Source organism: Panthera leo, chromosome F3 (assembly GCF_018350215.1).
Source record: "Panthera leo isolate Ple1 chromosome F3, P.leo_Ple1_pat1.1, whole genome shotgun sequence".
NCBI lineage: Eukaryota > Metazoa > Chordata > Mammalia > Carnivora > Felidae > Panthera > Panthera leo.
This window is the reverse complement of record NC_056696.1, coordinates 35,735,795-35,762,154: the sequence shown is the minus strand read 5'-3', so window position 1 is coordinate 35,762,154 and position 26,360 is coordinate 35,735,795. Positions and strand designations below refer to the sequence as shown.

The window sequence follows — 26,360 nt, the reverse complement described above, 5'->3', positions numbered from 1 at the left end:
TTTTTCTCTTTCATGCAAATACCCACTTGCTGGACAAGAGGGTAAGTAGCAAGAGAAGTAATGAAATGCAACTGTTCCCAAACAGTTCTTTTATACTGTGGATGATACAGGGCTCTGTTACCTAAGATGTGATGAGCTGGGCTGCAGGCAGTTCAGCATCCAGCAACTAGGAGCTGCTTTTATACGCACAAAGCTGCCTTCGGAAAGGCTCCTGACTCTGCTCTGTGGCAGGTGATTTTCATCTAGCTGCTCGTAGCTTGCTGTACTGGAACACTTCAGTTCCTGTGATGCGGGTTTCTTACCGCATCTAAGCACAGTGTCCGTTGATGATCTGATAATGTTCTTATTTAGTTATTTATTCATCCATGCAAGATATTTCGAAGTCCCCATATTAGTGTTTGCATGTGTTTAATCAGAATGTAAGATAATTGCTGGTGTCACTTTTCTGGTAGAAATTTAGGTAGTTTGAGATTTTAAGTCTGATGTCCATAGTATTACCTTAAACTAAATTTCCAGGGCATAGGTATCTGTCTTCTATAAAAGGGTGATAACTGTGCTAAGACACAGTGGATGGCTTTTGAATACTTTTTTTTCTCATTGATTTTTATTGTAAGTATCATCCACGAGATGCATTTCTCTGGAGAAAATAAAATTATGCTAAAATATGTCAGTAATATGCATTGCTTTGTAATAAGAAACATAATAAAAGTTATTTTTAATTTAAAGATATGATTAATTTGGACATCACACACAAAATAGGATAACATTTGGCGCATTATATACATAACACAAAATGTTGGCGATGTGCAAAATGTTTTTGGAACTAGCTTCTTTAAAAAGGTTCTCAAATTACTGGACTATATACGTATATATACCGTATATATATACGGACTATATACGGACTATACGGACTATATACGTATATATACCGACAATATACGTATATATATTTCCAACTGGTGTTTTGACTGGTGACTCCTGCTTTTATCAAGTTACATTAGCCATTTTAAAATGATATCGGGGGGATCCTTATTGCCATGTATTATCGACATTCTGCAGCTTTTTTAACTTCTTTAAAGAATATTTAATGATCACCTATTGGTTGCCATGCAGTGAGTAAAACCAAGTCCTTGTCCCCTTTTCTTGGAAAGGTCTCCAGGCACTCTTGCAGGGGTTATCTTATTCAGCGGTCCAGCCATCATCTGTAGAAGGCTAACCATGTCTGCAATCATTCTCCCTATTTCACAAGTAGGTGAATGAACACACTAATTGACTTACCTCAACACTGATGGAGTTTTTGTCAAAGCCCACACCTCAGAACAAGGTAAATGGTATGATATATAACAATGAGGGACCAACAGACATATACTATTTTTATTTTTTATTATTAAAAACTTTTTTTAATGTTTATTTTTGAGAGAGAGTGAGCATGAGCGGGGGGAGGGACAGAGAGAAAGGGGGACAGAGGATCTGACGTGGGGCTCGAACCCACAAACCGTGAGATCGTGACCTGAACCGAAGTCAGATGCTTAACTAACTGAGCCACCCAGGTGCCCCATAACAAACTTTTTTTTTTTTTTTAATTTTTTTAATGTTTGTTTATTTTTGAGAGGGAGAGACAGACAGAGTGCAAGTGGGGGAGGGGCAGAGAGAGACACAGAATCCAAAGCAGGCTCCAGGCTCTGAGCTGTCAACACAGAGCCCGATGCGGGGCTCGAACCCCAGGAGACATGAGATCATGACCTCAGCTGAAGTCGGCCGCTTAACCGACTGAGCCACCCAAGCACCCCCAGACTATTTTTTTAATGTAGCTAGAAACTTCAATAAAGATACCAGTATAATGGGGTGCCTGGGTGGCTCAGTTGGTTAAGCGGCCGACTTCAGCTCAGGTCATGATCTCCGGTCCGTGAGTTTGAGCCCCGCGTCGGGCTCTGTGCTGACAGCTCAGAGCCTGAAGCCTGTTTCGGATTCTGTATCTCCCTCACTCTGACCCTTCCCCGTTCATGCTCTGTCTCTCCCTGTCTCAAAAATAAATAAAACGTTAAAAAAAAAAAAAAAAAAAGATACCAGTATTAAAAAATGACTCTGCAGACAGTGCCCCGGTGTTGGGTGGTGGTCATTATTTGTCTGATTTCTGTAGCCTTAATTATTATATCAGATCTTTAACCTCTCCCGGATCTTCACTGGGGACTCACTGTGAGAAGATCAGCCTTCAAGCTCACTAGCTTGGCCAGGTTGGTGACGACCCCACCGGCACTTCCTGTGTGAATCCAGCAATAGCCATCACTGTGCTTTATTGTCTCGAAGTATTCTGCACCGTCCAACCCGTGGTAGGGTCCCCTCCCTAAGGAAAGAAAAAAAAACCCAAAACCTCAAGGCAACCTGGTTATACATGTATGTGACAACATCCCTCTGGACCTCGTAATAGGAGACCACTTAGACTACGTGTTTTTAAAAAAAAAATTTTTTTTAACGTTTATTTTTGAGACAGAGAGAGACAGAGCAGGAACAGGGGAGGGGCAGAGAGAGAGGGAGACGCAGAATCTGAAACAGGCTCCAGGCTCTGAGCTGTCAGCACAGAGCCCGACGTGGGGCTCGAACTCACGGACCGCGAGATCACGACCTGAGGCGAAGTTGGACGCTTAACCGACCGAGCCACCCAGGCGCCCCTCAGACTACATGTTTGTGTGTTACCATATATGGGAGACAAAAAAGTAAAAAGTGTATTAAAAACTATGCCACGTGGCATTTGAGGCTCAGTTGTTCCGATAGGAACCCAAGTGAGCAGTGCCAGCACAAATAAAATGGCTTCCTGGAAAGAAAAGCCTCAGTGCCACGACTCTCGGTGCGAGAATCCTGCCACAAACCCACTTTCATGGTCTTGAACTCATTAGAGAATTTGACGAAAGCTAAGGGCCCCCTGACCCCCACCCCCAAAAGGTAGATGCATGTACGTTTCACAGATAGCTTAGGGGAGGTCGTGACCCCAGGGCAGCAAAGCAGGAGCTAGATGATAATGACACAACCCATCTCCCTTTCTTTTCTTTGACATTAAGAAAAAAAAATCAGGAGATATCTATTTGATATTAACTTTTTTAAGCAGAGGAGAAGAATATATGGGATTCTGAAACGCTTAGATTTTTAAACCAGACATTGTAGAATATTTAGGAATTTGTATCGTAACAACATAGTTTCACTAAGCCTCCCCCCGGGTGTGTGTTTTCTTTTTCTTAACCTCAAGGTGCATAGTCTGTCTCCTTTTGTTTTCGTGAAGCCGATGCCCCACTGCTCATCACCACAGGCAGGGCAACTCACTTCAGAGCTCCGTTCCAGTTCCCAAGGGCACCTACCTACCCTGTTGGTATTATGCGGCACCTTGCCGGCGACAGCTAGGTCACCTTCAAGAGACCAGTTCCTCCTTGCAATTAAATAATTTCACAAGCACGGGAAGCAGTGTTGCAGATCTCATAGAGCCTTGCCTCAAAGCATGTAGTGCCTTCAACCACACAGCCTGCAGAGAACAACAGCTTCTTCGTCCATTTGCGTTTTCTTCATTAGTGAACCTCTTACGTTCTTGTTTACATTCAGTTTTCATTTGCCAGGTTCTCTCCTCTTTTGTCCATTGCCTTTTTAGAATTTATGGCTGGAAAGGGAAACAGTCTCTGGGCATAACTTAGTAAGGTCTATTTTTGTTTTTTTAATTTTAATGTTTGTTTATTTTTGAGAGACAGAGACAGAGCATGAGTTGGGGAGGGAGACACAGACTCCGAAGCAGGCTCCAGGCTCTGAGCCATCAGCACAGAGCCCGACGCGGGGTTTGAACTCAGGAACCGCGAGATCGTGACCTGAGCCGAACTCGGTCGCTTAACCGACTAAGCCACCCCGTCACCCCTAATAAGGTCTATTAAACATTCTTCTCTGAATTTAAATTCCTGGGTCATTTTACTCAAACACTGGTAGACCCTTATTTTCTTGGATTCGTCAGTGTTTCAGATTAGAAGGTGCCAGCAAACCCCAGAGAACAGCACCTTACCTGTGACAGAAGGTTACTCTCATCCACAATGAAGTGTGGAGAGAAGCGGTGTGGAGATAAGAAACAGTCTAGGACTGGAATGGAGCTTCCCCAGTCATCCAGGACTTTCTGCCCCTCTGTCCTTCTGTGAAGTTAACATATTATCCTCAAAATGATTCTACCCCAACAGTACCACATAGCTATTGGGGAGCTACCGGAATCCTGCCTACATGGTCACCAACAGGAAGGAGCACAGAGGCCACACTAAGTCTCTCATTTGACTCCCCGCCAATGGTCATTCTACAACGTTTCATGAACAATTAGACCTTTAAAGAAATTTATATTCGTTTCATTCTCACGTACTCTGCGTAAAGGTTACTTCTCTGGGCCAGGTTTTTCTTGGTGAGATATTCAAGAGACATCAACTTGATATATATTTAAAAAAAAAAAAAAGATGGAGAAGCATTTTAAATCTTTTCTGAATTATCATGACAAAGACCAAAGGGAATCCACTCATAACATACCAGAGAACTTGTCGAAATGTCGTTTCCCAATTTTCTTGAAACCTCACGTGCACACAACAGTTTAACTTCCCACAACTCCCTGGCTGACATCCCTGCTCACCTCCTTAGTCTTAGTCTTAGTCTTAGCCTTCCACTAACCACTGTCGGCCCATTCCTTCGTGGAGCAAGCTAACCAGTCAGTACAACTTCTGCACTTGACCTGTTAGCCCCGTTCTCCAGAAAACAATCTGGATTCGATCAAACTGTCCTTAACGTCCAAAGGTCTAGAAAGGTTTCTGAATTCTCATTAATTTTTCTAAGCTCAGATGCTCATAATAAAACATGCAGTCCTGTATTCCCTTATATGTAATCCTAAAATTCAAAAGCTTTGAAAACAAAGTTCTCTCCTAATTTATTTGACAGGAAAATTGGACCTAAACTTTGTGAGGTTGTGTAATCTCTATATATCTCACTTAGTGTAAATATTTTTACATTGCATAGAGAAGTATTAGTAAAACAATAGTCTAAATAATATAGTGCCTTTCTGAAGCCCTAATATGGATCCGAAATAAACCATTGAGATGAAGAATTACTTGCAATTATTTCCTGTAATAATGCTCTATTTTCTTAGGTATTTAGGAATTTCTCATTTAGGAATAAACAAATTCCTAATTTTAGGAGGAAACAAAATTTTGTTTTTTTTAAATTTTTTTTAATGTTTATTTATTTTTGAGACAGAGACAGAGCATGAACAGGGGAGGGGCAGAAAGAGAGGGAGACACAGAATCCGAAACAGGCTCCAGGCTCTGAGCTGTCAGCACAGAGCCCGACGCGGGGCTCGAACCCACGAACTGTGAGATCATGACCTGAGCCGAAGTCAGACGCTTAACTGACTGAGCCACCCAGGTGCCCCAATTTTCTGTTTTTTAAAAATCATGTATTGTACAAACAATATATACAGTAGGTACTGGGGAACTTGTATTCCTCAAGAAGTAGAATATGTAGTGTGTTAAGAAAAATTACTCGAAGCTTGACAAAAGAGACAAAAAGAAATCACTGGAGACATTTTCAGTAGGTGACTGAGTATTGTTTTGTAGACCCTCTCAGGGATCATCAATTTCACAGGAGTGTGAAATTTTGATTGTCAATCCGTCTTTTTTACACCTCTATAAGACTAGAGGTTAATTTGGAATGCAAATGATTCTTTTTCTGAAAACAATGCAAAGGATTCTGATAACAAAGCAAATGAATTTTGTCCAGAAGAGAGAGATTCAATTAATTTCCGGGAGTTAGAAAAGCTGATTCCAAATATTACAGGGTGTTGCCATGTATGATATTAGTCAGTTTTACATCGATTAGAAGAGTCACTTCAGAAGGCCTTTGACTGAACACATAAATCTCTGTTCCTCAAATTCTTCTTTGAATTAGCTGTAGCCTCTTTCTTAATGGTTCTCTCATTAATTCATGAGCAAAATCTTTGACACATGCTCATGTTATGCTTAATATGAGTATCATGTTATTTACTGTTTCAAGAATTATACTTCACTTTTTTAAAATGTATTTACTTTGAGAGGGTGAGAGAGCGAGCAAGCGTGCAAGGGAGGGGGAGGGGCAGAGAGAGAGAGGGAGAGAGAGAACCCCAAGCAGGCTTCTGGCTGTCATTGCAGAGCTCAGTGTAGGGCTCTGTCTCAGGAACCATGAGATCACGACCCGAGCCAAAATCAGGAGTCGGATGCTTAACTGACTGAGCCACCTGGGGCACCCCTGAGAATTATACTGTAAAATGTATTTGCACTAGGGGTGCCCCGGGTGGCTCAGTCAGTTAAGTGTCAGACTCGATCTCAGCTTAAGTCTTGATCTCAGGGTTGTGAATTCAAGCCCCATGTTGGGCTCCATGCTGGCTGTGGAGTCTACTTTAAAAAAACAAACAAAAAAAAGGGGCGCCTGGGTGGCTCAGTCGGTTGGGCGTCTGACTTCGGCTCAGGTCATGATCTCGCAGTCCGTGAGTTCGAGCCCCGCATCAGGCTCTGTGCTGACAGCTCAGAGCCTGGAGCCTGTTTCAGATTCTGTGTCTCCCTTTCTCTCTGACCCTCCCCCATTCATGCTCTGTCTCTCTCTGTCTCAAAAATAAATAAACGTAAAAAAAAAAATTAAAAAAAAAAGACAAAAAATAGAGAGTACTTGCCCTATAGGAATTCACATATTATTTGAGTGAAAATAAGATATGGAGAAATCATAAAGGTAATATACAGTAAATGATACATTATCAGTATGGATTTGAGGGGCTGTGGTACAGTTTCTGTATGACCATATTCTTTTTATCTGTACTGCATTGCTCAGATTTACTTAGCAGACAATTCTGCTTTGCATTATGGAGTGCCAAGAAAGGACATAGAAATACACTAGGCACAATCTTTGTCCTAGAGTTGTTAACAGTCTCGTGTGGGAGAACACATGAACAAATCATCATAAAGTAATGATAATGGACGGAGAAGAGAAGAACATTTATGACCTTACTCTGTCCAGGGGCCCCTGGGTGGCTCAGTCGGTTAAGCGTCTAACTCTTGATTTTGTCTCAGGTCCTGATCTCATAGTTGGTGGGATCAAGCCCCACATCAGGCTCTGTGCTGAGAGCACAGAGCCTGCTTGGGATTCTCTCTCCCTCTCTCTCTGGGCCTCCTACTCTCATGCTCTCTCTCAAAATATAAAACATCCCCCAAAACACCCCAAAAAGACATTACTGTGTCCTTATGCTTTATATTTATTATGATGCTTTATATTATTTCATTAAAACCTAAACATTTGGAGGAATTTTACCCCAATTTTATAATTGGAGCACGGACAACCAGCTAATTGCTATAATTAAATAAATACGAATGAATGTATGAATAAATGAATAAAAGGTAGGAGAGCCCAAAAGCAATTCTACATGTTTTAATTCCCGAGACCAAAGCTTTTCCCTTATTTCCCTTGGAAAATCATTTGGTTGACTCTGGACTCAGGCTAAATCCTGCCTCCCAAAGACCCACAGGATGGAAACCCTGGCACAGGCCTGGCAAATGAGGACAAAGTGTCCCCGCAGGACTGGAGTTTTTCTCAGGTTTGGAAGTAACTGGGATCAGCTCCTTGCTGGGAGCCATAGATCCGGAAGGTCAGAGGAAGGTAAGGTTAGTTTCACTCCTTGAGCTTTCTCGTCTTCAGCCTTCGGTGCTGTTGGGGCACCTGGTATTTGAGAGAGGTGGCACTCAGGGTTGGGTCTCACTTGGCAAAGCACCAGAGATTGGTCCCCCCCACCCCCGCCCGCAACGCTGGAGAGAGTCACAGAAGCTGGATGGTAAACACGAGCAAATATTGACAGAACTGAGAGTCAGGGTAACACCATCTGGCCCGTCTGCAGTTCAAAGGGCCTGGTCAACTGGGTTTGCATGACACAACCAGGCAGTTTCTAAAACTGAATTTTAAAACGGGCGGCTCATCAGCCGCCCCTTTGTGTTTTTGCAAAATCCCTCCCTGTACTGACTTCCTCACAGCTGTTCTTATTTCCTTTGGTAGAATTTTTTTTTTTTTTTTCATTCTTCCTAGGGAAGAGAAATCAATACAACATCTCCAGGAGGGAGGTGGTTGGTATCTCCTACTTTGATCCAAACCACGTGTTGTCTGTGTTGGGTTAATTCCAGCCTGGGTCAAGCAACTGATCGCAAGATGTTTTTGCGGGTTGTGTGCTATCTTGTGGTTGTGTGGCCGGTTTCTGCCTCATACGGTGCGTATGCTTAAGATTAGTTTCTAGGGTACTTAATATCAGCCTGCGGGGTACGAAGCATGCTGTCTATGGTTTTAATGAAATTTAAGTCAATGAAATGTATTTCCTTTATTGAAAAATGTCAAATGACTTGGCCTAATGCCCTGTACTCAGTAGGGGCTTAGTAAATATTTAATGATAATTCTGCTCTACGAAGTGGGTGGTTAACTGTACCAATTTGGTACCAAAAAGTACCAGTTTCAAAATCTTGAGAGGTCTTGTCTGTTATAAACTCCAGAAATGCTATTTGGAAAGGGAATTGTATCTTCATGGTTGAACTGAATGTAATGCCTGTTATCCTTTTGAAAACAAAACTTTGGGAATTCTTGGGAAGGGGGGGATGGGGATATACATGGACATGGAATTGTACAAGGAAGGAGAATCAATAATCCAGGAAAAGGACACTCGGATGGCTGTCTAACGGGGCCTCGCCACAGCACGTGATAATGCCAAGTGAATCTGTTTTCTTTTTCCTTCCAACAGAGAACTGTCCAGAACTTCCCCCAGTGGGATATAGCATATTTGTCGCAAAGAAGGTGGAAGGACAAATTCTGGGGACTTACTTTTGTATCAAGGGCTACCACCTGGTAGGAGAGAAAACCTTTATTTGCAATGCCTCTGGGGAGTGGAATACTCCCACTCCCACTCCCACATGCCAATGTGAGTTGAAATTTTGTTTCTTTGTGTATCTTGTCATCTCGCTCCGCTCTTACACATCCTACCTCCCGCAGGCCGCGTTAAAACTTTATAAGACAAAAATTCTCAACTTCTGGGAATTAATTTTTAAAGCACCCCAGGGTGGAACTTCTCTTACAAGGTACATGGTCAGCTCTTCCTCAGTGTTGATTTAATTAGTTGATTAATAGAATTAATAGACTCAATCACCCCTGCAGGGAGGGAAGAATTTCTACCATATATTAAAACTGGCTTTGGGGGGGGGGGTCTAATTTAATATCATACTCCTTTAAAATTTTTATGTTATAGAAATCTATTTATAGAATTTCTATAACATAAAAATTGTAAACATATACAAAAGACAAAAGAGCAAAATCAGGTCATATGCACTCATCACTGAGCTTCAACAACTGTCAACATGTAACTAATCTTTTTTCTCAACGATTCTGTTTTGCATGATTATTATTTTGAAGTAAATATGTCATAGTTTATTTCATCCATTATATGACTTTTGAACTGGGACACATTTATATTCTCAATTTACAAATGTGAGAACTGAGATCCAAGTGATTTGCTCACATTCACAAAACTCACTTGTGGTGTCTGTAGAGACAGAGAATAACTGGTCAATATCCTCGTTATTATTAGTATATTTAGGAATAGTTGGGTTTGTTCTCCTTGATACCTAGAGTAAAGCACACCAAATGTTTATCCTTTATTTATACCAACAAGTTCACCTTCTCTCCTGTTTTTTTCACGGAGGGGTGGAGGGTGGGGGGTGAGGGGTGGGGGGGGGAAGCAAAATGAAACAAAGTACAAACTGATGAGTGATGTGTCTCTTCATGGAGGAAAGGGAGGGAAAAACTTGCCTCCAGCATAGGGTGAAGTATTTTCAGCAAGGCTTACCAGGATGATGAACATGCTATTGATCATTTCCAGTTATGTGCTTAGTTACTTTTTGTAAGTTCAAGTGCCAACTGTCACTCTCGTGCATGACCAAGACCTTTCCTACCACACTCAGGCCAACCTAGTCCCTTCACGTCCTGCACTGATACGATTTGGTACCGTGGAGGAGTCCCCGTTATAAAGTACAGTTTTAGTTCTGATTTCTATTCTCTCATTGAAGACTGAGGAGGTCTAGCCTCCGCAGTGGCGGACTTTCTCCTGCTCTTTCCGATCACTTCCTGTTTTCTTCTTCAGTGGGCCACTGTCCTGACCCTGTGCTGGTGAATGGTGAACCCAGTTTCTCAGGTCCTGTGAATGTGAGTGACAAAGTCACTTTTAAGTGCCATGAGAACTACATCCTCCAGGGCAGCAACTGGAGTCAGTGCATGAACGACCACACCTGGATGCCTCCCTTACCCATCTGCAAAAGCAGTAAGTGTCAGAGAAACAAGCACCAATCCAAAGACACTGACCAGAGGGACACCCTAGGCATTTGTCACATCCCTGCAATGATGTTTTCCTCTTTTTTTTTTTTTTGTATCTGGGAAGGGTCTGGGATCTCGGAGGAAGCCAGAAAACAAATGGAGCTCACAGAGCCAAAACTCACCTCAAATGGTATATTCCAGTGAAACAAACAGCATCCAAACAATGAACACTTTATTTCCCCTCTCAAGTAGGATTCCTTTCCTACTAAGTCCAACACAGGATAGTTTGGGGCATCTGACTTTCTTTGTTCGTTTGTTTGTTTCATGATAACGCCTTACAGTTCTTATTTGAAAAATACATGAAAACAGGGGAAGAGGACCATATCTCATCCATTGCAAAATTATATAAAATAAGAGTTGAGGGGCGCCTGGGTGGCTTAGTGGGTTAAGTGTCTGACTTTGGCTCAGGTGTTGATCTCGTGGTTCATGAGTTTGAGCCCCGCTTTGGGCTCTGTGCTGACAGCTCAGAGCCTGGAGCCTGCTTTGGACTCGGGGTCTCCCTCTCTCTCTGCCACTCCCCCTGCTCACACACGGTCTCTGTCTCTCAAAAAAAAATTAAAAAAAAAAAGTACCTCCTTCTTCTAATGTATATTAGAAGTACCTCCTTCTAACATGGTAATTCACACTTCTCAGAGGAAATTAACAGGAATGTGTTTGCTTCATGTCTTTTCCTATGTTTATGCAGCCATTTAAAATAAACAAATGCACACACACATATCTACACACATATACACTTACAAAAATGGGACTTTGGGCTATGTATTGTTTAAATTTTTTTTTTTATGTAACATTATACATGGGAATCTTTTTCAATCAGTATATGTGGCTCTATCTCCTGCTTTTATTTATTTGTTTTTTCTATCTCCTGCTTTTAAAAAATAATGTGGATACACCATCAGTTATTCCATATCTCTAGTATTGATGAACGTTTGTTCTATTTCTGTATTTTTGCTATAACAATGCTGAAACGAATGTTATGTATGTATACATATACATATATCTTTATGTCTATGCTATTATTTCTGTAGGATAGATTCCTAGAATGATTGGTAAGTCACAGGATATACTTATTTGTAAAACATACTTAAAAGATCCAAGAAATTCTACTAAAAAACTTCATTCTTGGACACAAAATAAATATTGAAAAATCAACAGTATTACTTTCTAATAATTATGATGTGACTATTGAAATGTAAAAATAATTCCATTCATGAGACCTATATGAAAGTTTACTGAAGGACATGGAATAAGACTTAAATAAAAGATATACCGTGGTCCTGCATGGACAGACTGGTATTGCAATGGAATTCTACCCAGAGTTTCTTTTTTTTTAATTTTTTTTTTTTTAACGTTTACTTATTTTTGAGACAGAGAGAGACAGAGCATGAACGGGGGAGGGTCAGAGAGAGGGAGACACAGAATCCGAAACAGACTCCAGGCTCTGAGCTGTCAGCACAGAGCCTGACGCGGGGCTCGAACTCACGGACCGCAAGATCATGACCTGAGCCGAAGTCGGCCGCTTAGCCGACTGAGCCACCCAGGCGCCCCAAGAGTTTCAAATTTAAAGGTATAAAACAAAAAATTGAGTTTGAAATCTCCTTTGGGAGGGTACATATCTAACACTACAGATTTATTGATTTAAAGACTTAATTTTTTTCAGACTTAGTTTTTTAGAGCAGTTTTAGATTCATAATAAAACCAAGGGGAAGGTATAGACATTTCCCATACACTCCCTAGCCCCGCATATGCACAGCCTCCCACATTGTCAACATCATTCACCAGATTAGTACTTTTTTTTTTTTTTTTTTTTTTTTTTTTTTTTTTTTTTACCAAAGATGAACCAATGTTAATACATCATATTCCCCCCAAATCCACAGTTACCTAAGGATTCACTCTTGGTGTTTTACATTCAGTGGGTTCGGACATGTGTGTAATGATGTATATCTATCATTATAATATCATACAGAGTCTTCACTGCTCTAAAAATCCTCTGTGCTCTATGTATTGGTCTCTCTACTTCCCCCACCCATCTCAGCCATTGATCTTTTTATTGTTTCCATAGTTTTTCCTTCTTCAGAATGTCATATATTTGGAATCATATAGTATGTAGCCTCTTCAGACTGCCTTTTTTTCTACCGAGAAATATACATTTAAGGTTCCTCCATGTCTTTTCATAGCTTGACAGCTAATTCTCTTTTATCGTTGAATAATATCCCGTTTCCAGATGTACCATAAGTTTATCGATCCGATCACCTCCTGAAGGACATCTTGCTTGCTTCCAAGTCTTGGCATTTATGAGGAAAGCTGCTATAGATATCGGGTGCAGGTTTTTGTGTGGATGTAAGTTTTCAACTCCTTTGGATAAATACAGAAGAGGGCGATTGTTGGCTCTTATGGGAAGAGTAGATTTAGTTTTTTTCTAAGAAACCATCCAACTGTCTTGCAAAGTGGCTGTATCATTTTGCATTCCCACCAGCAATGTAGGAGAGGCCTTGTGGCTCCACATCCTTGTCAGCATTTGGTGTTGTCAGTGTTCCAGACTGGCCATTCTAATGGTTGTATAATGGTATCTCCTTGTTTCAGTTTGCATTTCCGGATGACAAATGATGTCAAGCATCTTGTCATATGCTGATTTTCCATCTGTATACGTTCTTTGATGAGGTGTCTATGAGGTTTGGGGCCCATTTTTTATTTATTTTTATTTTTATTATTTATTTTATTTTATTTTAATTTTTTAAAATGTTTTTATTTATTTTTGAGACAGAGAGAGACAGAGCATGAACTGGGGAGGGGCAGAGAGAGAGGGAGACACAGAATCCGAAGCAGGCTCCAGGCTCTGAGCTGTCAGCACGGAGCCCAATGCGGGGCTCAAACTCATGAACCATGAGATCGTGACCTGAGCCGAAGTCGGACGCTTAACTGACTGAGCCACCCAGGCGCTCCTATTTTATTTTTAAATTTAAATCCAAGTTAGTTAACACATAGTGTAATAATGATTTCAGGAATACAATTTAGTAATTCATCACTTACATTTAACACCCATTGCTCATACCAACAAGTGCCCTCCTTAATGCTCATCACCCATTTACCCATCCCTCTACTTAACATCCCTCCAGCAACCCTCAGTTTGTTCTCTGTATTTGAGAATCTCATGGTTTGTCTCTCTCATGTTTTTATCTCATTTTTGCTTCCCTTCCCCTATGTTTCTGGCAAATTTTAAGGCTAAACAATTCCAAGATTAGGCCCCAAACAGCATTTATATTCCTCAAATTTATGGAAAGGTAATGAATATAACTAATAATTACAGAAATGAATAGTAAAATTAGATACACATGTTTTACTGATCAAATTAGCAAATAAAAAAAAAATGATTTCACCTAACATCGTTCATGATATGAGGGGCTAGTCACTTATGTCAGTGAGGAAAAGAGATATCATTCTGTAGATATATTTTGGCAGTAGCTATTAAAATAATAGGCAGCTTTTTGTTATTTTTAATTTTTTAAATTATTTTATTATAGAGAAAGAGAGAGAGCGTGAGTGGAGGAGAGGGGCAGAGGGAGAGAGAAAGAGAATCCTAAGGCTCCATGCTCAGCACAGAGACTGATGCAGGGCTCGATCCCATGACCCTGGGATTATGACCGGGGCTGAAATCAAGAGATGCTCAACCGACTGAGCCACTCAGGTGCCCCAATAAGCAGTTTAAAAGCACAAACTAGGGGCGCCTGGGTGGCGCAGTCGGTTAAGCGTCCGACTTCAGCCAGGTCACGATCTCGCGGTCAGTGAGTTCGAGCCCTGCGTCAGGCTCTGGACTGATGGCTCAGAGCCTGGAGCCTGTTTCTGATTCTGTGTCTCCCTCTCTCTCTGACCCTCCCCCGTTCATGCTCTGTCTCTCTCTGTCCCAAAAATAAATAAAAAACGTTGAAAAAAAAAAAATTAAAAAAAAAAAAAAAAAAAGCACAAACTATATGTAGCCTCTTTCAAGGAGTTAGGGGTTACTTGAAACATACATATATACTGTAGGCAGTTAAATCACAAGCATATAACATCATTATTATTAGCCTGACACAGGTTTAAAGAATTTATTTCTTTTAATCTCTTTTAATTCAGTACTTCCCATTCTAGCTCTGAAATGCAGGATCTCTGTCTTTTTGTGTTAGTTCATTGCCCAATTCTAAAGAAAGCTCCTTAGGTCCCCGGGTAAAGCAGATTCTTTTCTGCTTAGGCCCAAGATCCATATTATCTCTTTCAGTTGAAAACTGTACTCTTAAAAGTTACCAGGAGAGCCCTGTCTGTACTGGGGTTCCTTAATCAACTCATGGAAATCCTTTTTCCTTTCCTCTATACAGCTTTTGAAGTCAGTTTTTGATCTTCTAAAAATTATTTATTAACTTCTCAAAGAAAACATCTGTGGTGTAGAAAAATACAGAAAATAAAACATTTAATTACCTACAAACCTACTGCCCAGAAGTAACAGAGTACTTTGATATATAATCTTCAGGCTTTTTTTCTGTTCATATATGTTGATGCATGAGTGTATTTTACAAAAATAGCATTTTATGCTATTATTATAATTACATTTCAATTTGTATGTATTATTATAATACATAGTATCACATACTATGTACTATACTAACACATACTCTCTTATGCTTTGCTGTTTTTACTCAACTATTTGGTTTGAAGGCATTTATGTTTCCATAAATATATACCTACGTAATTATTCTTCATTCACCCTTTAACCTTGATCATCATGTTTAGATGTATATAATCTCAGAGCTCAAAGGGACTTAAGAAATAATTCTGTTTAACCTGCTCATCTCATAGGTTAGGAGGGAAACCGAGAAGGATAAAATCATGGGTCGTGGAAGAGGCAGAACCCAAAATTCACAACATCTCGTACTTTGTCCAACTCTCTTTCCACAATTTTATAGACTCATCTTCTTTCCTCCCAGTTGTATCCTGCGTTTCTGAAGCTCTCGTGTTGCACACTTCTGTCCCACAGAGAACGTCAGCCTCCATTTGAACGCCCACCATTTATCTCCCCTCTTAGGGAGTTGCAACTCCCACCTCTACCTCTGGTTTAATTTTCCTTTTCTTGTTCCCTGACGATCTCTACAATTTAAACTTCCTTTCCTCAAAACTCATGCCAATCAGAAAGCACTCCCACATTCCTAATCACTCAGCGGATGAGCAGGAGAAGGCAGTCTCTCCCAGGATAAACATGATTCTGACCAGAAGGAAGTGAATGGGGGCGCCTGGGTGGCGCAGTCGGTTAAGCGTCCGACTTCAGCCAGGTCACGATCTCGCGGTCCGTGAGTTCGAGCCCCGCGTCAGGCTCTGGGCTGATGGCTCGGAGCCTGGAGCCTGTTTCCGATTCTGTGTCTCCCTCTCTCTCTGCCCCTCCCCCGTTCATGCTCTGTCTCTCTCTGTCCCAAAAATAAATTAAAAAACGTTGAAAAAAAAAAAAAACTTTAAAAAAAAAAAAGAAGGAAGTGAATGGAGAAGGTGCCCTAAGATCCCGCATAGACAGCTAAACTTAGGGGGTGCTGTGAACTGAGCGTAACTCATGACCGTCATTCCTGTTCTCCTGTTTCTCAGGAGACTGTGGCCCTCCTGGGAATCCGGCTCATGGCTATTTTGAGGGAAGAGATTTCAACTTAGGTTCGACCATTACTTATTACTGTGAAGACAGGTAAGTGTTTGCAGCCTTTCAAATGTGAGATCGTGGGGCGCCTGGGTGGCTCAGTCAGTGAAGCATCCGATTTCAGCTCAGGTCATGATCTCACAGTTTGTGAGGTTGAGCCCCAGGGCGGACTCTGTGCTCTGAGTCTCTCTCTCCCTCTCTTTCTTCCCCTCCCCTGCTTGAGCACGTTCTCTCTCTCTCTCTTTCTCTCTCTCACTCCCCCCCCCCCTCAAAATAAGTAAATAAAAATTTAAAAAAATTATAAAAAAAAACCCACAAAGTGAGATCTTGCCCATTGACTGGTAGCTTTGTTGTGGGGAGTGACCCAGCCTGTGTCACCTCGTGCCCTGACTTCCTACTGCTTCAGGAGTCTGAGCTCATTCTGACGAGAGCTGCTTTGGCCACTGCCAGCTGTCCCCAATCTCTAAAAGATAGACTCATGTCTTTATCCTAAAGTATTTAGTGTATTTATCCTAAAGTATTACATTTTTTTTCTCTTAGTTGAGACGGGGGCATCTGGGTGGCTCGGTGGGTTGAGCGTCCGACGCTTGATTTCTGCTCAGGTCATGATCCCAGGGTCATGGCCTCGAGCCCCATGTTGGTCTCTGGGCTAAGCATGGAGCCTGCTTGGGATTCTCATTTGCCCCCTCTCTCGGCCCCTCCCCTACCTGTGCACACACTCTGTCTCAAATAAAAAAAAAAGACAAGAGAAGATATTTAAAATGTATGTTTTTTTCTCAGCACAAAAACTCAAAGAAACACAGAGACTCTCAGAGTCTCAAAGACTCTCAGCACAAAAACTCAAAGAAACACAGAACACATGGAGGTAAAGAAAGAGAATGATTTATTGTCCCAGCTTGCCACCACCCCCCCTTCCCCAATCTGGTTTCCTATTTGCAGTTCTTTGAATTAAAAAAATATATATCTTTAAAAAAAAAGAAAAAGAAAGAGAATGATTTATAGAGCTTTAATACATCCTAATTAAATTCTAACCTTAATTTAGACTATCTCATCCTCTAGCTTACAGATTACCTACTCTTTCCTCGGCTTCAACCTTCTTAACTCGGGGTCGTGTTGCTTCACTAGCATTTCAGTCTTATTATAAACTTCCAGTGGGCATGTTTTTTTTCTGATTAAAAGCTGTATCTCCTTCCTAAGATTTATTTGAGGATTTTCTCTAGCTTTCCACTCCTTTTTAGAGAGTAGATGGCAGATGTTTTTTTAAGTTATTGAATGATGAAACACTTCGTCCCTCACCCTCTCCACCCAGCAACTGTGTGTGAACACACGTATTCAGATCTCACTGGTCCGTGTTTTACAGATTGAATTATCACTTGGGTCCTCTCCACCCCCCAAAGGAGAGTGACTTTAGTTGATGGCTGCTTTGTAATACTGAAATAACTTAAGCATTCATTAAGGCTCGGGGAGGTGGATCCTATCACCATAGGAAATGCGGAAAACAACTATACAAAACCAACCTTAGTTGGCTGCCTTAGCCCAGATCAGAGGTGGAAAGGTTAAGTGTTGTTGCCATTCTAATGTCTGTTCAGGTACCACTTGGTGGGCACGCGGGACCAACGGTGCATTGATGGGGAGTGGAGCAGTGCACTTCCAGTCTGTGAGTTGATCCAAGAAGCTCCCAAACCAATTCCACAGACCAAGTTTGAGCGGGTGCTTGTAAGTAGTAGGCTTTTGTCTGCCTTGTTCACAGTTGTATCTCCTGGCACATGCTCAGTAAATATCTGTTCACTGTGGGATGTTTTTGAAGAGTTGGCCTTGGCCCGATTGTAGAAGAGGGATCATAAACTATTAATTCGTATTTTTACATGAGAAGTTCACATTCGCCACCATCATCACAAACACCTCATGAGGACGTGTTGGTAAGGGTTATTGTCTCATGGACTTTATAGAGCGAGTTTTATATACTCATGTCTTAGACTTGTATGTATTGCTGTAAAAAGTCTCTGAAATTCTTCTAGATTTAAAAAAACCTTGAACAGATCAATTTTCATTGAGATCCCTTTTATAGATCCCTCTTTTTTTTTTTTTTATTACTGGGATAACAATAAGTATACATAAGCTAGAAAAATTTAAGTGATTCATCACGTTGAATACCCAGATCAGGGACCTAAACGCTACGCATTAGCTTCGGAGTATATGGCTTCAGAGAATCTCAGTTCTTAAGCTGTAACTTACTTAAAAAAAAAAAAAAATTTCTTTTTCAGGTTGCCTTTCAGGAGACGAAAGACCTTTGCAAAGCCATGCGGAACTTTATGAAAAGACTCAAGGAAAATTCCTTAACGATGGAGGAAGTAAAATATTTTCTGGAAATTCAGAAAGCCAAGCTGCAGCCAAAAAATGATGCCCTGACATTATAGCTGAGCAGGCTGGGTCATAGAAAAGCACCCTATGAATAAACCTTCTTCTTGGTTCTAAAACCAGTTTCAGATCAATGGGGAATGAAGGATTTAATTTCCAGTCCGTAAGGAGAATGGGAAGCTCAGATCCCAGCTAGGGGGATGCCTCATAGTTTCACGAGATGCAAATGGTGAGGCACAAAATAACCTCAAATTAACCAACACTTATGAGGCAAAAATTAACCTCTCAATTTGAGAAAATAGACTCCGAATAACTATATCCTTAAAAAGACCTATTGAGACAAAAGTAGAGTTAGGACCTAAACTGTGTCTTCTGAGTCTCCCCTATATCCTGTTTACGGAACCACGTTTCTAAATCTTCTGCAGTAATATTGCTTACCACATTTAGATGAAACCCAGCCCGGCATCGGAAATTTGAGATGGTGAAAAATAAGTGAACGTATTTTCTTCTCCTTTCTTTTTTTTTTTTTTTGAGGGCAGAATAAGCAAGAATCCTAAGGTTTTCTTACCAAGATGTCATACTGACATGATATGACAAACTTTTCCCATCTCTCACTTTGTTCTCTACCAAAACACATAGGAAAACTGGATAAAATACAAAGAAAACGCCTAAGAGAGCTCGAACTAATGGAACATCCCTCGGTGTAGTTATGAAGGAGAATAAGACATCGGAATAAGAAACTCTCAAGTAGCCCGCAGTCTATTAATAGACACAAGATGATAGACGCATATCATCCATTCAGGGTGGTTAGAATGTAATAAACACTTTTCACAGAAGAATGTGCCATGGGAGCTCAGCTTCCAGGAGGAGGCCTCCTGTCTGGGAGGAAGCGGAGGCAGGAAAATTGTTAAGAAAAGTCACGGTTAGTTGGGCCTTTAAAAGTGAGTAGGATTGGGGGGCCTGCGTGGCTCCGTTGGTTAAGCATCCAACTCTTGATCTCAGCTCAGGTCGTGACCCCAGGGTCATGAGATCGAGATTAAAACTCTCTCTCTCCCCCTCTCCCCAACTCGTGCACACACTCTCTCTCTCAAAATAAATAATTTAAAAAAAAAAAACTGACGAGGATTGAGAGATGAAAATTAAGGAAGGGGACGTGGCAAGTTGAAAGAAGGTTTGGGAAATATAGCAAGAGAGTCGTAAAGAGTCTTAAGCTTCTGAACCAAGTAAACCCACTCCTCAGATTAGTCTAACTTGGGCAAAATGATTTTTTAATTTGAAGCCGCTCATTCTGTTATTGCCTATACTGTCTATACTAGTGAGACCTTGTGAACACCTGAAATGTCAAATCTTAGGAAAATGTTTTAGTAAGTTATGGCATACCAAATGTAACGCAACCTTCGATGGTGTTATGATCAGAAAATCTTAAAAATATAATCCTAAGTAAAAGTAGAATACATAATATTAAGTACTTATGATCGCATTTATGTAAAACCTTTATTCTTGTAGAGAAGGGCCAGGCGATAGCAAGGCACAAATGAAAACAGTTGTCCTAGGATAATGAACTTGCAGGTGTTGATTCTTTGAAAGTTCTTTCATGTTTTAAATTGATTTCCCCCCCCGCCCCCTCCCCCATTTGCGTGTGCTCTCTCTCTCTCTAAAAGAAAGAAAGAAAGAAAGAAAGAAAGAAAGAAAGAAAGAGAAAGAAAGAAAAAGAAAGAAAGAAAGAAAGAAAAAGAAAGAAAGAAGAAAGAAAGAAAGAAAGAAAGAAAGAAAGAAAGAAAGAAAAAGAAAGAAAGAAAGTTTCTAATAATGATTTTTTTAAAATGTTGTGCAGAGGCAGGAAGGATGGGTCATGTCTAGGGGACAGCACATGGCCTGGATTGGCCTGGATAAAGCATGGGGAGTGATGAGAAAGAAGGCTGGAAAGATACATTAAAGCCCGTTTATGGAGGCTTTTAAAGAGCATGTTAGAGATTTTGACGTCTATTTGATAGGCGGTGAGAAGAGATAGAAGGCTTTCTTTTTTTTTTTTTTTAATAATAAAGTGCATTTATTTAAGTGTTCAACTTGATGAGTTTTTTTTTTTTTATTATATGAAATTTATTGTCAAATTAGTTTCCGAGATAGAAGGCTTTCAAGAAAGGAAGTGATAGGGACCGAACACAGATTCCTTTCATGACAGTATGTAGTATATACAGGTCGAAGTAGGAAAAGAATAGAGGCAGAGAAACCACATACAGGGCTGCCGGAGAAGACAATGGTGACCTGAACTGGGTGGTGGCAGAAATAGAAAGAGAAAACTAGACATGGGAGAACTGGAAAATCAAAAACAACTCATCAAACTTCTCGACTCATCAAATATTGGAGGATGAGGGAGAGGAAGGGTTTAAAGTTGAGTTTGAAATTCCATTCCTGGAAGCCTGGATTGATCTTGGGGTCAGAAGGTGAGGCTTCTGGACAGGAAATGAGTAGTTCCCTTTGGATGTGCTAGTGTAATGTGTTTGTAAGGTGTCCAATAGGCAACAAAAACTGTCAGTCTGCATTTAGGAGAATAATCAGGTATAAAGAGGTGGTTGTGGGGGCGCCTGGGTGGCTCAGTCGGTTAAGCGTCTGACTTCGGCTCAGGTCATGATCTCGCCATTTGTGAGTTCGAGCCCTGTGTCCGGCTCTGTGCTGACAGCTTGGAGCCTGGAGCCTGGTTCGAATTCTGTGTCTCGCTCTCTCTCTGCCCCTCCCTGCTCATGCTCTGTCTCTCTCTGTCTCAACAAAAATAAATAAATAAAAAATAAAAAATAAAAAGAGGTAGTTGTGGGGATAGTTCTCTTACAGGGAAGAGTTAAAGCCACGACAGCAGGTACAATAATGAAATATATGGAGAGAAAAATTTTTGAAAAGGAGAACATGGGACATATCTATATTTGGGGATGAGAAAGAGAAAAGGAGGTAAGAAGAACGAAGCATTTAGTAAGAGAGGAATCAAGAAAGTTTAGGGCGATGGAAGCCAAAGGAGAAGTGTTTCAGAAAGGAGATTAGCAGCAGGATTAGGGGCTGCCAAGAAATCGTGACATGAGTTTAAAAAAATTTGAATTTGGAGATAAGGACATTCCTGAAAGAGCTGTGTCCACAAGTGTGGGAAGAAGTCAGGTTGGAAGGCCACAACGGGAGGGCCAGGGAGGGACTAACAAGAAAGAGTAGGCAGGAAACACAGGAGACCTGGGGAGTTAAGTATCTCATGACAGAAGATCAATGGAATTTGAGGTTTTGGCAAGATTTGGGGAATATTTCAGGATGAAAGTCACCTCGAAAATGAGAAAAAGAGCAAAAGAGATCTCTTCTGAAACAAGAGTGAATAGGAGAGAAAATCTCAGGTGGGAAGAAGCCGAGGAACGATTGTTTGGTAGAGTAGGAGGCAATATCGCCTGCTGAGAGGAAGACCATTTGGTGACTTGAAGAGAAAAATTTGGAGCAGTCACTGTGGAAAGTAAGGAAAAGCACTCCAAGAGATTGGGAAATGGTATTTTGAAGATTCCCCTTGAAAGGTGGTATTTCCTTCGACTTAGCTCTCAAGACCTGGCACAATCTGGAATCCTCCTCTACTCTCATTTTGGTCAGTCAACAAATCTGTCTCACCCTGTGACCTGGTTATGTTCTCTTAACCTCTAATAGCGTTCTCAGTTTCATCTAATATTTCCACTTTTCATTCAAAGCCCAGCTCAAATCTCCTACCTCTGTCAAAGCTTCTGTGGTGGTTCGACTCCATCTTTTCTGAGACCTTCATGAGACTCTTGGTGTTTATGACAGAAAAAGGGAAATTATCGGGAAAAATTGCTCTTTAATAGCAATCTCCTGAGCACACAAATCTTAATCCTGAGGATTAAAACGTTAATTAGATAATGTCAGAGTTTGGGGTTCTTCCTAGATCTGTATGATCACCAGCATGCTGGCCCTTCATTGCATTTCTCTGAGCAGCGCTCAATAATTGACCAACTTCTGGAAGTCATCTGGTGACCAGCGCACAGTAGTAGCTGTGGGGGTAGTCGTTAATTAACACGTATTGAGTGCTGATTTGTTCCAGGCAACTCGGCATATGGCAGGGATTCAGTGAATTTGTTAACCGCCCCCCCCCCACCGCCATTTTACCATCTTGGGGTGGAATGAACACCTGCAGAGGGTAAAGTCACCAGTCCCTGAGCCCCAGGAGGGCCTGCTGGACCTACCATCATGGGAAGTGGATCATTTTCGTGGACCTAGTCTCAACCCTACAGTATCCGAGTTTTCTAGGCTAGCTGGAGTGCACTGTGGATGTCTGTCTTGTGATTATGAAAAGAAAAAAAAGAATTCTGGCATCAAGTTCATATTATCTTTCCACTTAGGGGAAATGGTTGGCGGAGGAGCAAGTAAGTGATTGCAACATGTTATCAAGGATGAGGGTTTGTGCAGAGGAAGAGGGTTAGGTAAACACCCGTGTTTTATTTCCGTTAATCATTCACGAGGCTGGTAGAAAGTCTCTCCCCATCCACTACAATTTAGCCATCCCTGACCAGTCAGCTACAGGGCTGAATTCAGGGACTTTTTGGTGGTGCAATTACCAGCTGGCTTCAGGGTAGTCTGGTAAACTCTGATCTGGGGAGGAAGTAAAGCTATTAGAGATCCAGACGCTTTTCTCCCTTGAGAAACAACCTGAGACACCACGACAGAGTCTTCTGCTTCTTCCTCAGCTACCCCCAGGTCAGTGGATTATTTGGGGTACCTTGGGGAAAAGGCTGGTGGTTCAGCCCTTTAAAGAGGACAAGATTAGAAAGATAAGACAAACAAACACTTGGGGGTATTTGCAGCAGAAATCTTTCCAGAAGTTTTTAGGAGGTTATGTGATTTCACAAGTACTTTTAATCCCTCTGATCCTCAATGTTTTGTTTTGTTTTATTTTGTTTTGTTTTGTTTTTTTACTAGAAATGGGGGAATAATAATGCATATTAATAAACTAAAGCAGAAAGGAAGTAAGATGTCACTCTTGTTATTGTATCTAAAGGTCGAGCGTGTTGGTTCATTGATTCTTTACTATCTCTCCACATAGGGGAGTTTAAGACTAGGATACCTCTGACAGGTAGACCAGACTACCCAGAGGGGTCCATAGAAGACCTGGTTTTTATAGTCTACCTTCTAAAAATTGGTGCAGTGCCCTTCGGAGATTTTATGAACCATTCCACGTCTCCTCCACCACCACCAGCAAAGAAAGATCTTTTGATTTGATGATGAGAAGACGTCAGTCAGCCTCCAGTTAGTTTCTGAAGCTAGACACCTTAACTGTTCTCACCTCCTTTCTCTTCCTCACTTTCTGAACCTGGCAATGTTGATTACCCTTCCTTCTTCAAATTTCCTTCTCTCTTGGTTGGGCAAGACACAGTACTATTCTTGTCCTCATTCCAACTCCTTGACCACTCTTAGCTGACTCCTGTTCTTTCGCTAAATATGGTAGTACAAAGAGAATGACAATTCAAGTATCCAGAGTGGGCAGAAGTATCAGAGAAGGTTTGATACACTTGAATATAATATGAGCACACAAGCAAGGAGCTGATGTAGATAAAGAGATTCTAGGAAAGAGGTGAAAGTGTGGAAGCTAGTTCTGGAATCTTAAAGTGATGTGATTGAGTGTGCAGGTATAAACAAGGAGATATCAGCTGAGACTGAAGAAAAATATTACCCTTTCCAGAGGCATCCGAGTTTTAAAAGAGGAAGCGTAGACAAAATAAATACACATACTTAAAAAGTAATCTCTAACTGAGGCACCTGGGTGGCTCAGTTGATTGAGTGTCTGACTCTTGAGTTTGGTTCAGGTCATGATCCCAGGGTCATGGAATCCAGCCCTGTATGGGGCTCTGTACTGAGTGTGGAGCCTGCTTAAGATTCCCTCTCTCTCTTTCTCTCCCTCTCTCTCTCTGCCACTCTCCCCGACTCTCCCTCTAAAAAATGAAAAAAATAATCTCTAATGGAAGGAGAAATTTGGGGGCTGAGAATTTTCCTAGCGCCTCTCAAATTGTACTGCAGTACGCCTAACAATAACATTTGAAAAAAAATGTTTATTTATTTATTTTGAGAGAGAGAGAGAGAGAGAGAAGGGCAGGGGCAGAGAGAGACAAAGAGAGAGAGAAAGAGAGAGAGAGAGAATGCTGAGCTGTCAGCATGAGCCATCAGCACAGAGCCCAGTGCAGGGCTCAAACTCATAGACTGTGAGATCATGACATGAGCCGAAGTCAGACGTTTAACCGACTAAGCCACCGAGGTGTCCCTGAGTGACTGACTTTTCGCAGGGCTCAATCTCACAAAACATGAGATCACAACCTGAGCTGAAATAAAAAGTCAGTCACTCAGGGACACCTCGGTGGCTTAGTCGGTTAAACGTCTGACTTCGGCTCAGGTCATGATCTCACAGTCTATGAGTTTGAGCCCTGCACCGGGCTCTGTGCTGATGGCTCATGCTGACAGCTCAGAGCCTGGAGCCTGCTTCAGATTCTGTGTCTCCCTATCTCTCTGCCCCTCTCCTGCTTGTGCTCTGTCTCTCTCTGTCAAAAGTAAACATGAAAAAAAAGTAAAAAAAAAAAAAGTCAGATGCTTAACCGACTGAGCCACCCAGGCACCCCACCAATGATATTTTCCACCACACACCTGTCACGTTGACTGTAGCTCTTGAGTTGGTTTCACTTTTATTGGAATTCAAAAGGTGATGATGTCATTGAAGTGCGAGGATATTTACTAGGGAAGTCTTAGCTTTTCAGTGGGCAGCTAATAGAATTCTAGACTTTGTACAGAATGGAAAGATGATCTAAGTTTCCTGTCATCATTTGTGAGATGAGAAACTGACCCAAGGAGCTGACATGGCTTCTTCAAGATCACAGAATTAGACTGTGGTATTGACTGAGGCTCAAATTCAGGTCCTTGGCTCACAAGTCCTAGCCTCCAACCCCATCCTCTGTGGTCTGCTGAATCCTGTGCGGGTTCTGCTGAGGAACCACAGGGAGTAGTGATGGCAAACGGTGGATACCACCCCTGGCCCACCGAGTCACCATACTCTTTAGTTCACTAAGAACCAGCGAGGAAAGTGGGCTCACTGTATCATTTATGTCTTCACAACTTGCAAAGCACTTCACAGATATTATTCCATTTGGTCCTCAGGAAGGCAGTTAATCCTTCTCACTCGGAAGGGAAAACTATATTGATTTATTTATGTCACATTTATTGGATAACTATTATGTGTCGGGTCCAATATCAGATCAGCACCAGGAAGTTGAACAAGCATCCTTGTCTCCAAGGGACCCACAATCTATTTTAGGAGGCAAAAGTGAATAGATAGTGAAAGATACGATACAATGTGGTATTACAACTGAGGCATCAGCAAAATACTAGGGGAGCCTGGAGGAGGCTGATATTTCTCGGTGGGGTTGGACAATTCGTCATTAAGGAGGTGACATTTGACCTGGACAGTGACTTAAGAGGAGTTTGGAGGTTAAGCGCATCCACGCACATGAGATATTATATGCAAATGCTTGCAGGTGTTTCAATAAATCCAGGATGTGTTTTGGGAAAGGTAAGCACCTGCATGAAGTTGAAGTGCAGTGTTTCAAGTGAGCAGAAACAGAGGGATGTTTGGGAGAGGTATGGAAACCTTGTAAACGGAGGACCACAGGAGTTTCAAGCAAACTGCTTTTTAGGAATATAACAGCATCAGCCTGGAAGCTGGCTTAGACCTGTTTGGAGGTTTCTGCAGTGGCCGAGAGTGGGTGAAGGGAATTATGGCAACCTAAACCCAGACTATGGACAAGGGTTGTAGGAGAGAGTGGCAGATTCTAGTGCTGCTATGGCCAACGTGATAGGACTTGGAGACTCTGAATATGGGAAGGGACAAGAGAGAGGAGGCTGGGATGACTCAGGTTTCTAGTCT

The 26,360-nt window shown here is 41.5% G+C and overlaps 2 protein-coding genes across 7 annotated transcripts in view; both read left to right on the top strand.

Annotated features, from left to right (window-relative positions):
• Positions 1-61: 61 nt before the first annotated feature.
• C4BPB (complement component 4 binding protein beta) lies at positions 62-18,543 on the top strand. Of its 4 annotated transcripts, XM_042925624.1 has the most exons (7): positions 62-1,324; positions 8,098-8,275; positions 8,798-8,974; positions 10,190-10,366; positions 16,021-16,114; positions 17,656-17,782; positions 18,331-18,543. In XM_042925624.1, exons 1-7 carry the CDS (start codon positions 1,289-1,291, stop codon positions 18,481-18,483), a joined length of 942 nt encoding a protein of 313 aa, XP_042781558.1. In that variant the 5' UTR covers positions 62-1,288; the 3' UTR covers positions 18,484-18,543. The 4 variants fall into 4 exon arrangements, with proteins under 4 accessions (XP_042781558.1, XP_042781561.1, XP_042781560.1 ...); XM_042925625.1 differs by lacking the exon at positions 62-1,324 and having other exon boundaries at positions 7,160-8,275; XM_042925627.1 differs by lacking the exons at positions 16,021-16,114; positions 18,331-18,543 and having other exon boundaries at positions 17,656-17,738.
• Positions 18,544-22,618: 4,075 nt separating this feature from the next.
• Positions 22,619-26,360, top strand: part of C4BPA (complement component 4 binding protein alpha) — a 52,576-nt gene continuing 48,834 nt past the window's right edge. The window contains exon 1 of one of the 3 annotated variants that reach the window (XM_042926333.1): positions 22,619-23,152. The gene's annotated coding sequence lies outside the window, so the exon portion shown is untranslated. The remainder of the gene's footprint in view (positions 23,153-26,360) is intronic. The other 2 variants (XM_042926332.1, XM_042926334.1) reach the window with 2 other exon arrangements.